This window comes from Cyrtonyx montezumae, unplaced genomic scaffold, assembly GCF_038088225.1.
Source record: "Cyrtonyx montezumae isolate F1298 unplaced genomic scaffold, pur_monq_1.0 scaffold_5, whole genome shotgun sequence".
Lineage (NCBI taxonomy): Eukaryota > Metazoa > Chordata > Aves > Galliformes > Odontophoridae > Cyrtonyx > Cyrtonyx montezumae.
In genome coordinates this window covers 15,541,466-15,555,288 of record NW_027072056.1, presented here as the reverse complement: position 1 = coordinate 15,555,288, position 13,823 = coordinate 15,541,466, and the positions used below count along the sequence as shown (strand labels likewise).

The 13,823-nt window shown below is 37.7% G+C and overlaps 1 protein-coding gene across 1 annotated transcript in view; it reads right to left on the bottom strand.

The window, feature by feature from the left end:
- MCF2L2 (MCF.2 cell line derived transforming sequence-like 2) overlaps window positions 1–13,823 on the bottom strand; it is a 107,126-nt gene that overhangs the window by 74,943 nt on the left and 18,360 nt on the right. Inside the window, exons 5-13 of the mRNA XM_065748403.1 lie at window positions 12,979–13,098; window positions 9,238–9,354; window positions 7,262–7,411; window positions 6,895–7,019; window positions 5,282–5,396; window positions 4,532–4,651; window positions 2,688–2,879; window positions 1,688–1,879; window positions 1,144–1,321 (exon numbers count right to left, since the gene is read on the bottom strand). Coding sequence (XP_065604475.1) covers window positions 1,144–1,321; window positions 1,688–1,879; window positions 2,688–2,879; window positions 4,532–4,651; window positions 5,282–5,396; window positions 6,895–7,019; window positions 7,262–7,411; window positions 9,238–9,354; window positions 12,979–13,098 — 1,309 coding nt within the window. The remainder of the gene's footprint in view (window positions 1–1,143; window positions 1,322–1,687; window positions 1,880–2,687; window positions 2,880–4,531; window positions 4,652–5,281; window positions 5,397–6,894; window positions 7,020–7,261; window positions 7,412–9,237; window positions 9,355–12,978; window positions 13,099–13,823) is intronic.

Below are 13,823 nucleotides of genomic sequence, written 5' to 3'. Positions count from 1 at the left end.
AGTTTCCTGTTACCATGTTCTATTTTGCAGATTTTTAGAGATGTTCAGGCATATTCCAGATAAATAACAATGAGTTAAAATAACTGATTGATTCAAGAAGTTGCTCCTAGCCTCTCATGTTTGCATGATGACTCTCTATAAATTCTACCCATATATAAATGCTGACTCTGTGTTTCTCCCATGAATGTGAAGGGGCACAGAGGAAATTACAACAGAAAGTAGCTTCAAGAAGAACAGAATATCACAGCCTCATTTTCAAGGCTTGGAGTAGGACTCAGTGTCCTTGTTTCTACTCTCAACCACATCTCAGACTCAGAGTGCAAAACCCCTTGGTGAATCTCTATTTATACTTTAGTTTTCTTTCTGCAAAAGAGAGGTGAAAATATTTACCAGCAGCACAGTATTTGCAAAGTGCTTTGGCATTCTGAGGGCAGGAGAGTACAGTAAATATAAAGAATGATGCTTTATGATGGACCATTGGATAAGACCCAAAGGATGCCATTAAACACTATGAAAACATACATACAAGCATGTGCTTCAGGTAACTGTCTCTACAGTTTACTGTGGGACTTAAAAAGTCAGACTCTGACTTTTTAGAGTTATTCTAGATCAGCCTTCTAGCAGAAGGTTTCCTGTTAAAAAGCCCTTGGTTAAAGGCACATGCTAACCTCAAAACAGAAGCTTTCTGTAAGTTCCAAGAAGATTCCAAGAAGAAGCAATGTTCAACTCATAATTAGTAAAGAACAATACTAGAAAGTAATTAAATGGTTATGCAAAGGAGAAAACGATGTTACCGTATGTACTCTGTAAAAGATATCTTCATGCTTTCCATATTTGCAGTGACTCACCTGGTTTGCATTTTCAGTGGAGGATTAGCAATAAATGACAGTAACAACAACTGTACAGAAATGTGCTTTTAGATGAGACATAAGAAGAAGAGCCTGATTTTATTTTTTTTCTAAATCATCCTTGTTTGTATGCTTGCAGTGATAGATATTTCACATGCATTTTTAACTTCTGGGCCTACAAAGTTGACACTGAACATCAGGTGCAAGATTTCATTCTGATGAAAAAAATTAAGCATGACCATGCATAGAGAAAACAACACTGCTGAGTATCTGAACACAGATATTAATGGCCCACCTACTCCTGCTGGTCTGGTTGTCTTTGGTGATGCTCGTTTCGGGGAAGACTCCGGATGTGGGGCAACAGGTTGCACTGGACGGGTCTGTTTGGCTGCTAACTTCTTCAGACTCACTTGCCTCTTGTCAAACATTTCTTGTACATCTTCTAGTTTTTGTAAAATCCTTTGGGCATTGGTCTAGGCAAAGAAAAGGTGAACAGCAGATGGTTGTAAGTCGTGGACTAAGCAAATTAAGATGGGACTTGAGTTACTCAGACTATGTGTATTAGAGCTAAAGATAATGCAACCCAGCCCACACACTTTGCACAGATATGTTTTACCAAGTAGTGCTTGTGTGTCATGCAGTTTTCTGGCATTACCCTGAAGAAGTATGTGTTATTCTAGAACTGCTCGAGTACAATTTCTCGCCCTGAGTTCTCACCTCTGTGCCCTTTCATCGTGGGGAAAGAGGCATATTTGTGCAGACTTTGATACACCCCAGTAGTCTCTCGTGCAAGACAATCATTGTTTAGTGAGTGCATACACACATTTTAGGTGTTTTACCTTTATTTCAGGTGTGAGAATCGTGTCAAACTGATTGTAGAACTCCTTTGGGTTAGAGAGTTGGTGTTCCTTTGCTGTTGTCAGGAACTTCTCTATTTCAACAAGTGCAGTTTCAGCTCCCTCTTGTGACTGACACTTGTCCACAGCTTGGGAAGCTAAGAGGTAGATTCCAGCTTCACACCACTGGCTTGCCTTTGAAGAAAAATGGGACAGTATGGACTACATTGTCACTGAAAGTCCATGGTGTGAAGTGCCATTCCTATCACCCTATGAAATAAAGTTCTGCACTAATGTGTCACTAAAGAGAAGGAATGTTACTTCCTAGCATGTAACAAGTCCTGTCTACAACACACGCCACCTAAGAGACATAGAACATGCAAATTAAATTCACCTCTCATTGGATAGATGCTCCAGCAGCACAAAATAATAATATTCTGAGCAAGGAGGAAGAATGCTACTGTAGTTGCTGCAAATCAAATCTTTCTGCTGTACTACCTCATTTCAGTGTTTAATTACACAGTTAATCCAAAAACAAAAAGAAATATTTGAACTATATCAAAATTCTCCAAAACTTCTTAGGCCCATTAAACTCAGACAAAATACTCCAAAACAGGTTTTCACAATAATTTCTGATAATTCCTCTAAGGAATTAGCATGCACACATTCTCAGAGCATTTAGCTTCCTATTTCAGCTAATCCTATAAACTGAAAAACAAAAGAACAGGCAGTAAGCTGTTTATTTTTCAGCATCAGAACGTGTTTGTGTCTCATTTCAAATATAACCACATCTCATTTCTTTTTTAGTCTCAACTCTGCTCTTCATGGTCTTAAGACAATAATCACAGGAAGTGTCTGCTATGTTTTTTTATAGTAATGGTTTCAGAATGAAGTAGAAAAAAAAAGTAAATCTGTTCTTTTCACCTAAGTTGCCTATGCTTATAAAAAGATTTATTTTCCATAGAGCCTTCAGTAGGGCTGTTCTCCAAAAAGATTCACTCACCTTATCTAATTGCTTATGCAGCTCAAGAGACTTTCCCAAAATATCATACTTTTTCTTGGTCTCATTAGTAAAGTCATCACAAATACGCCTGAGTTCAACACACTTTGGTCTGATGGAGTCAATGGCATAATGGTTGTTTTGGATGAGCTGTTCTCCATGGAGAGCTAGAGTCTGGGCTTTCTCCAAAGGTTCCTGTGAAATTAATGAGAATCTTTTCAAAATTACATCTTAAGAGGAGATGTGTTGGTAAAGGCAATGCACCTCTGTAACCCATGCTGTAGCCTGGAGCTAATAGTCTGGAATATTCAACTAGCTGATGTGTTTTTAAATTTGCACCGAAGATCAACTTAATTATTAATATTATTTCTATCTATTGTTTATTCTACCTCCACAGACTATGTTCAGAGATGAGTACCTAAGCAGCCTTAAAATCATACAGAACATATATCTACACAAAAATGTTCCATCACATGCCTAAACCAAGTTGAGAGTTAGTAAAGCAGCACAATATAGAGAATGAACCAGAGCAAAGTCTTATGATGATTCACATTATCTCAGGCTGTGTGCGCTGAGCTCATATCTAAAGAGTTAACGGATTATAATTCCCTGAGGAGCAGGCATCTTCACAAAGAAGCAGAACAGGCATGTGTGGCAACTTTTTAAACCACAGCTCATAAAGTTTCCTAGCCTCTTCCAGGGCAAAGTCAATCAGAGTGAGTTTAAACAATTTGTGGTACTGAAATATTTTCTCTCCTCAGCTATTAATTATCTGCTCTTTGCTGAATACTTTTAAATACAGATTAACTTTTCCCATTTCATAGAAAAAAATTAAAATGATATCAGCTATTGTTGGTTGTTTGCTTCATCTGAGTACAAACACTATCTGTTAATACCAGGAACATCAAAAAGGAAAATATTTAGTGCTTTAATAGGTATGCTGCAGATAGATCCTCACTGAAAAAAACACCTAAGTACAGTAGTTTTGTGCCTAAACTGGAAAGTGTTAGGTCGTCCTTCTCACATACTAAGGACATGATATATACGTGTGGTGGTGTTTACCTTCACAAAGTCTCCAGTAATAAAAAAAATACTTTATCTACTCTGACACTGCCAGATTTGTAATGCTTCTCTTTATATTTGATTTGAATAAATATTTTGAAAAATTCTTCAGATCCTTCAGAGTAAAACTTCTTCAGCTTAGTCACTATATGATGAAAATAGCGGTGGCTAACAGGAAAAAAGTTACGTGATGTGGACAATGGAAGGGAAACGTATGTTACTACAACTTACATTTCTTCAGACTTCTACAGAAGAGATGGGCAAAGATCACAGTTTTTCTAAATTTTAATCCCATGCTTAAAAATCATAATCAACTTTTGCATATGTTCATGTGCATCCTTTTCTGATTTGGCTTATTCATTCAGTCCTTTGTAAAAATACTAAAAGTAATGCATATCATAGGTGATGGAATTGCAAAGTCCAAATGTCTGGAAAAGTACGTATCAGAAAGTATGGGTGCTCCTGAAACTGCCATGGACTTGAATGGAATAGTCTTAACAGGGATCTGGCCAAGGCAACCTGTCAAATCTTACGAGCTCTTCAGATTCCAGAGATGGCTCTAACTTTGTGACTTGAAAAGCAGATTTTTCAACTGACTGTAGTCTTCCAAGTAAGAAACCAGAACTACTGGATTTGAACAACCTTGGATTCTGGAAATTAGTATCTGAATTTTGCAAATAGAAATGGAGATCCATGAAAAGTGAGTAAATGTGACATAAGGATAGTGACAGAGAAACAGAGATAATCATGCCTGGAGTAGTTAGAATACTATAGTGAACACAAACCTGTCCTTTTTCTTCCAGTTGTTTCTGTTCCCTTAGGATGTGTTCTACTCGAGTCACACTGTCTCCAACGTCAGAAAAACCTGCTTGTGCTTCCATGAGATTATCCAATGTTAATTTTACCTAAAACAAAAGTAAAAAAAAAAAGCATATAAATCATAAGATACTCAAAGTTACAACAAACCTATGACTTCTAAACACTCATCCCCATCTTTTAGATGAGAATGCACCTCAAGTTTAGTTTTTCAGTTCCCTTCAAGATGGTAAAGCCAAAGAATGAGGAAACAACTAACTAATTCTCAAAAGAGCTGCCCCCATTTCTTGGATTTATCTAGGCCCGAACAGTTCTGAAGATCTATTACTCTGGAGTCTGTCTTACTGTATTATTCCATCCTTTGTATTCATGGTTGTGCTTTCCATTTTTGTTTTCCACTGATTTCAGTAGGGTTGGGTGCTTAGTATCACAGAAGAAATGATACTTGGTAACATCACACATAAATACACAATAATATATCATGAAGTTTGTGCTTCACATTTTGGCTTAAATGGTTGGCACTTTCTTCACTGTGTTTTATTGAAGTGTTGTAAGAGATCAGATTATTACAAAAAAATTGCATATTCAAAAGTGATTTTTTTATTTTTATAATGATTGGCTTCCCTCCTGGCCTCTTTTTTAGAATGCCATTTTACTTGAAGTATGGCAGGCTTTGACTGTATTTAGCAAAGACTAGATACAACCAGCCAACAACTTACCTCTCTAAAATCATGTTCAAAGTGTCGAAGCTGCAGGCATTGTTCTAGTTTTAGGTGATGCTTGGTCCAAAATTGATCAAAAGCCTTTTCTGTTTCATCCAACTGAGCCAACAACCTATTAAGAAATCAGAATGAAAAACAGTTATTTTCTGTAGTTAATTTCTTTTAGTTTACATAAATTGATGGCAAAAGATGCAGAACAATGTTCTATGTCAATTTTCCCTCAAGAAAAAAAGAACAAAAATTGAAGTGGGATAGACAGGAGTGTGATGATGACAGAACTGTATGGATCTACTGTGGCACTTGTAGTCCCTTCTCCTGACCTGCAACAGGAAAACGGACCTTCTCTGTGCTGGCAGCCAGAGGCAGCTGTCTGCCCCCAGCTTCCACCTAATGTTCAAAGACCATTAACTCCAGCCTAGTACAGATTGGACACAGTGCAATTGTTGATTTAAGGAACACTTAAACAAGTTGTAGAGTTCTGCTTTATTTTCTTCACCCATCAGAAACAGGCATCAATTGTATCACTTCCTTGTTCATCTCTCCTAAACAAAATGGATTAGCAGCTCATAATGCCTCCCATTGTCAATGTTTCTCTTCATGTAAATAATGAAACATTTATTCACAAAGAAATTAGTATGAAGTGAAGTGTCCAACAGCACTCTAGTGAGTCACTCTCACAGTCTCAATGATCTATTATGTATATTACAAAGTAGAACAGTTTAAAAAGGAAGAGAAAAACAAAATATTCTTCTCTGAATATCTTATTCTTTAATATCTGGACATCATTCAGGCAGGCAGGGGACCAGGCAAATGCACGAGTGCTGGAACCAAGTAATCAGGACAAATACCAATAATTCCTTCACATTGCTATCTGGAACAAGTTCCGTTTTCAATCTACTCATGAAAAATCAAATTTTAATCAAAGCTACTTGTTGAATTCAAGATGAATTTGCAAATTTCTTCATTAATTAAAGGAAGGCTGTTTAAAGATTACAAAGCAACCAGTGAAAAAAATAAAATATCAGTTTGACATTTGGCAGCTTTGTTCTCACTAAACAGACACACTGAAACTAGCATTACATTTCTTTATCTACTGCATTACATGGAACAGCAGAAACTTCTAAGCAACGACTAAAATCTTTACGATAATAACCAACATTGTAGGAAGGAAGAGCAATTACTCTTATACATCTGTGAAGGTGGATATTTCAGAGTATCCACTACATCTGATCCTCCTGCAGCATTTTCACAGAGACACACAAGCACATACTTCCCCAGATCACATGGATTCAGAAGTCACATTCTAACTAGGCACAGAAATAAGGAAGACATTATGGGGAAAAATAAGTCCCACACCAAACCTTCTGTTAGATAGGCAGTGGTTCAACCAAAAATTACCATGAAATTCAGGACTTGTTTGAACATACTTTGCCAGTTTAATCCAGTAACTTCCTCAAAGACCTAGTTATGTATCCAATAAACCCTGAGTAACTGAACCAGTGGGAATTTATGGCATCTATATTCAAATAATTTACGTAAAGACCTATATGACATTTGCATTTCTTAGGAACAAATTAGCAACTTGTGCAAGATAATCAATCTTCACTAACCTTTCCACTGTTGCCACATTTTCCAGTTCATCTGGACTGAGTTTGCTGTTGGCACTTCGGGTGACTGGCTCCCTAATACATGTCAGTAGTGTGGCCCCCTGCTTCACAGCTAGCTTCAGCTCATCCTGAAGAACAAAAACAAGCCAAACAAATTGTATGTATGTATTTCAAGAACACTTCCATCTCTTAGGTAGCCAACATAGTAATGCTAAGGAGGATACTTCTGTAGGCATTAAATACTAGGAACAACAACAAAAAAGCTTCTCCAGTAGCTTTCAGATGATAGACTCCCAAATGATAGCTAAAAAACTTGTTGAATTAAAAACCACAGATTACACAAATGGAGTTGTCACAAGACACCATTCACCTTCAGCTTGCTATGGTGGTCAGTGTGTGCAGACAGGAGCTCCTCTGTACACTGCACATCATTGGGAAGTTCAGTCTCTGCTAAGTCTGTGCCAAAGGTCTGTAGCATCTGTGCTGTTGTTTTCACTGTCATTGCGAAGTTTTCAATAGCCTGGAATAGCAGAAGCATAAAGTCACAGACTGCTTATTTACCAGTAGCATGTTAGCTGCACTCAGTTCTTCAAACACTCTGTGTTTGTGTAGTTAAAAAGCTTGAATTCATTGGAGTATCACTTCTTTATCATTTGGGTGGATCAACGTAAATGTCAACAAAATTCAGTGGGTTTACTGAAGAAAGTGTAAGTGAAGAAGGTTTAATAACAGTGCTGCCTTTTCAGAGTAGAATGTATCTCATAAATCTGAACAATATAATTAAAACCTTTTCATCTTGTAGCAAGAACTGCATGGGATATTTTTTCCTGATCATGTCCTGGTTTCTTTAGGATAATCAAAGACTGCATTGTTTCACATAGGTCTTTACTCATTACACTTTTTGATCAGAACAATACAATGTTCTGAGGAACAAAACACTACTAAAGATGCTCTTATTCCAAATCAAATATTAGGCAGCTGTTGGAATTACTAATTTACAACTATTTTATTTGAAAATTTGCAGTGTTCTCTGTGAAAAACAAAATGAAGTTAGATTGTTATTCAAAAGGTGTAGCGATAAATTACATTCCACATTATGTGATCATAAAGCATACTCCAGATGAGACAATGCTAGGAGAGTTCATAACCTTCTTCATCTTTTGTCCCTTGTAAATTCATGCCTGTTTTCAGCAGAAACAGTATAGACTGACGTACAATCTGGCTCAGCTCTTAGCAGCTGTGGCATGTTCTCTGCAGTGAAACTGCTGGATTAAAATTGGCTAAGATGCTGCACTTCTGACTGCAACACAGATAAAGCCATTCATTATCAAGGGCTGTTTACTAAGGGCCTAACACACTCTGTGAGCAAGAAAGCTCCTAGGCTCTTAGCTGCTTAAGATAAGAAAGAAGAAACAAAGAACAATGTGGTGAGACTGTTCAGTCAACATCATTTAGGAACACTTTAAAGATGTTTCAAAAGTAGATTGAAAATAATAATAAAAAAATAAAATAAATAAATAAAAGAAAATAAAAATAAATAAATAAGAAATGGAAAGAAACAGTAGGAAAAAAAAATCCACAACCCTGGCAGGCAAGATCTGAGAACACTAAGAGAAGCAGCAATTGCTGGTGCAGTGTCTTCTTCACTTGACTGAAGGTCAGGCTTTCTCAAGGTGCAATATAGCCACCACTTCCCTGATGGCAATCTCTTACCCAGCAGATTCCCTGGCTAACTGATTCCACAGGCAACATGAGCACATCAGTGTTTCATTTAATTGCACACATGCCCTCCACTCATTCTCGTGTGTATGAGTAATAAATTGTTTCATATTCCCAAGTTCTGACTGTGATACTGTCTTCAACTCCCTACGCTTGGTGAAAGTTATTTTGACTACTTGCAAGCTACCTCAGAAAAGCCTTTTCTGAATATTAGGCTAACTGCAGGTCAGCAACGTCAATTGCACCCAAGGCTTCACAGAACACTGGTTCATAGGTTCATAAGGTTGGAAAGGACCTACAAGATCATCTAGTCCAACCATCCTCCTATCACTATCCCTACCCAAGTACTAAATCAAATCCCTTAGCAAATCCCTGGGCCTCCTTAGATGTGAGCTTAGTAATAATATAACATTATAGGCCCTAGTCCAGGTTGATAGTGGGATCTAAGTTATGACTTCTACTACAGACTTCGGAACTTTCTCTGATGGATCTCCTCTTTCCGTGAGCCTCTAGTAAAAATCTGTTGGCTGAAGTGCAGCTACAGAACTACTACATAATTGTTGTTTTACATTCATCATCTGGACGCCTGTAGGTATAGCCATGGCCAACAACAACACCAGCACTCACAGTTCGGTGATGTATCCACTGACTGTGGCCATACTCCAGGGTTCCTCCCAGCTCCCGGGTCAGCTGACATTTATCAATATAGCCATGAAGATCAGAGACGGAATTTAGCATGATGATCTGAAACAGATCCAAACACAATGGATGCAGAGAAATAATAAGTCCTTCAATCACTGTTCCTAGGATCAGGGTTTGCCTTAAACATACATAACCACAGTGTAGTTCCACCATTGACAGTAATTTCTCATTATGTATTTGTTCATGTAATTTGCATCTTGGCTTCTCAATAAGCATAAAGCCACTCTTGAACTACCCATGATTTGATATCGTGTTGCTCCTCGCTAGGTGAAGGATGCAGCCATTTTCCATATGCCTCAAAAACAAAAGCATGGCATGACACATATAATGCTCACAAAATTTCACCAAAATGTCTCTATTTTTGACATAATTGTTATTTACTGTGAAATGGAGTATCAAGCAGGCTAAACAGCTTCCTCAGTGCTTGCCACCTGATCCAGCTAAGCACTGAAATGAGACCACTGAGAATATGATTCACCTTTCAGTTGCACCACTGTTAGTTCACTGAGTTTGCTGGCATGATTCACTTTTAAAACATGATTTAATGGAAAGGAAAGAAATATATCTCCATTTTCTTATTCTAAAGAGTTTCCTTACCACTCAACCTGCTTAATGAAAGCAAAAGCCAATTTTCATGCATTTTCTAGTAAGCAGTATTACCTTTTGGCTGCCACTGTAAACCCAGCATTATAAATGGCTCCACAAACAACATGTATGTATTTAATTATGTCTTCCTGCTCTAACACCACAAAATCAGCTACAGAAAAACAAGACATTGAGTAAAGATGTATAGAAATGTTAAGCTTTAGACTTTAGTATATGTTAAATATATTATTTTGTTCTGCTGTTATTTTCTTCTGTTGGAAGAATGGATAACTTGCTATGCCTGTTAGCATATCTTAATTCCAATGGAGCTTGTTAACAGTAAGCCTGTAAGCACTGCAGACAGTGAGATGAGCCCATCTGTGTGAAGGTCATACATTTCAGGCTGAATAATGCCCTAAGAAAAGCACTGATGCAAGCCTGAACAGGTTTTCAGTTGTTCTTTGCTACAGAATCATACTAGAGTTATTCAGACTGCTGTAGACCAATCTCCTTCTCGAAGGTGGGTCAGCTGTAAGATAACACCAGACTGCTTAGGACTTTATCCATCTGGGTCTTAAAAAAAAACCTCCAAAGACTGATTCTGTTGAGGCGTTCTTCTCTCCACTGCCTGATTATATTCACAGTAAAAAATGTTTTTCTTATACCAAGCCAGTTTCACTTTGCCAGCTCTCTCTTACCCTCCTGTTGTTTTTGAATTCCCAGATATTCTCTCAGATGAACCCTGTTGTACCTCCAACATTGCTCCAGCTGTTCCCTGGTTAATGATACTTACATAAATATCCTAGTGGAGATTTATCAAAAAGTTTCATTAATTGCATTTATATGCCAACTGATCATATAAACCTCGTTTATTATTTCTGCCTCTAGTTCTTGCTCCTGTTTGATCATCTGGCTTCTACTCAATCCAGTGTTGATTTAACCCAGCAAATCTATTTTACTGAGCATATTAGCAGTCTGATAGCTCAGATAAACACCCTAACAAATGTTTCCTTAACAAATATACCAACTTCTTGAAGCTCCCTTTGAATGTTCCCATGCTGGCCTCAACTCACTTAGAGTTGCAAGAGGAAATGCAAACCACTCATGCACCAGTTATAGCATTTCTGTTGTCATAACACTACATGTACAGTGTGAAATATCTGCAAACAATTTAATGGCCAATGTCGGCATTTAATACAGGTGCTTGTTCCTATTTACTTGGGTAAGGAGATCTCTTGTGGGACAAGAACTCTGGCTCTGTTTTCATGCTTAGTATGGAGGGTGCTGTCTTCAAGGGAGACAAACAGATATCACTCTCAATAATTTAATCTGCATTGAAACTGGGCTACACAGGATCATGCTTGGATGATGCCTTTAGCTAGGGCTGCAAACTCAACTGAAAACCACGATAGACCCCAGGAAATTCATGACACCTTGAGTACAGCCTAAAGCAGCTTCTTCCAATAGCATCAGGCGAATATGACAGCCTACATACAATGTTATCTGCAGATATGTGAGTAGGAGGCAGGCAGAGCTAGCAGCAAGTAATCATAGTTTTTGTAAGACTACTCTTCAAGAGATACGTGGGCATACCCAAGTTAGCTCAGAATTTGAATGTCCAAAAAGACTCCAACCAAAATACATATCTTGATCTGCATATAGGAAAGGTAAATTAATATTTAGCACCTAACACAGTGCCTAATCTCTGCCTACCATTAACCTCTGGTTCCAACTGTGACAGATCTAAATAGAATTTGAAATGCAACACTGTCATAAAATAGATTGCTAAAAGTACAATCTCTGGTATATCAGTTGCTTAGGCAACACACAGTGGCTTATTTAGTACAGGAACATACATTTTTTAAAGAGCCATAAAACAAAAAGATTTTGTTTTGTAATCAAACACTTTCTACATGAAATTTGTTTTTTAATCACCAAAAAGCCAACTGTACTGACTTGAAGTATCAGTACAGTCAGTGTTCCAATTCAACATAACATAACAAAATGGTTTCTTTTCTGTACTGTTACAGTTTGCTGTCTCTTTCTACAATAGAAGCAGGAAGGGCAGGAACTTTAAACCTAGATATTGCTAAACATAGCAGTGGTTGGAACAGAACCAGGGGTCTTCTGTAAAGTGATTTTAAACCACAATTTAAATCCAAAACAATCATATGAAATCACTCCAGTAAAGTCATTGTGGAATACAATATGAGTAAGTTTCAGTATGAAATATCATTAACAATCATTATTCAAGTTTACTTATAAAATACTTTGAAACTAGAGGCAAACACACAGCTAGAAATAACTCAAAAAGAGCTCTTGTAGAATAATGTCAATCTTAAACTCTTTCAGGATATATAGCCTGCTTTAAATCATATCCTCATCAACCTGCAGCATATGAAAAGTAATAAAAAGCATACTCTTAATCTTGAAGGGATAGAGACCTTAAAAGCACTAAAAATAAGCAATACCAGCAGGCACTTAACAGGGCCCTATTAGATTATCAACAGCCCATAGTGCAGAACTTGCCCTCGGCTTACACTGCTCCTAAGTGCTAACCTACGACTGTCACTTGAGTGAGCTGATCTACCTTTCTCTGTATCAGGGGAGCAGCTCTACTGAGATAAGATGTCACTAAAACTGAGTCAAATTTTATAGCTAAATTGATGATTCATATGGGAACAGATCCATTAAAATCCCTTCTGGTAATTTACTCTTTGGCATTCCTGCAACTGATAGTTGAAAATTCCACAGGCAATTTAAAGAAACTATTGCTATACATAGGAATAGGTTCTGCTCTTTCCCAGTATGTTTCAACCACTGAAATGAAACAAAAAACAACGTATCTGATTCAGGTAATTGTGCTAGCTCTGAATGTGGCTATGTGTCTCTCAAAGCTTGTTGATCTCATTCAGGTTTCAGTTTGGGCCTTATTGATCTTATATATACCACACAGATCAAAGCTCCCAGTTGCCACTTGCAATCAAATTGTAATTATTCAGTTATGAGAAATTGCTGGCACGTAAGAACTGCAGATGTGGAGATAAGGCAAACACATGGACCAAAAAAATCCATGCTTACCGGTACCTTCATTTTAAAGTCATCTCGATAGAGTTTAATGCCAATGTCAGCAATTGCCCTTTGGATAAAACGTGAGGGACGCAGGACAAATATCAGCTGTAGGTTTCCTGGAAAAGCTCCCTGCAAGAAACATAAAATTATTAGAAAGCAAATCTCTGCCTTGAAGAAAGGCCAAGGGAATTTTCAGCCAAGTGTTTCCTAAGAGAGTAAGCAAGGAGGATGTACTGAATCTTGGCCAGTCCAGCTGCTGATGATATCACCTAGTCCATTCAGCACATGTCCAATGTCAGACTCCAACAGAAACAGTAGCCTGGGGATTTTACTGCCCAGACATATATAGATTTCTGATAGGGATTTAGCACAGAGCTCTGAAGTTTCTTCACTGATGCACCCACATCTGAAGCACGCCAAGCCACCTTTACACTACCACACCATGGCTCGTATTTATTATTTTTGGTTCAGCCAGTAGAGAGTAAAATTGACCACTTGGTCAATTGAATTGAACTTGGTGATAGAAACAGGTGGAATTCCCCAGACTGACCTATTTCCTCAGTCTGGAGAGGATTTTTAATCTTTTTAACCTCACTTGTTTCTCCCACACACAGGCATTCAACACATTCATCAGACACGGCCCTGTCTTCATCATCTAGCCTACATCTCCCACACACTCCTCTGAGCTCATCAAGCATAAAAAAAGAACAAGAGGAGAGCTAAAAAAAGGACAGTCATCTCTTCATCCTAAGCCTCTCTGTCTAAGCACTTGCACCTCACGCAGTACATGTTCCAGATAATAGATGTTTGAGAACAGCTGCTTTTATTAAAAATGACAAACAGTGTCTTAATTC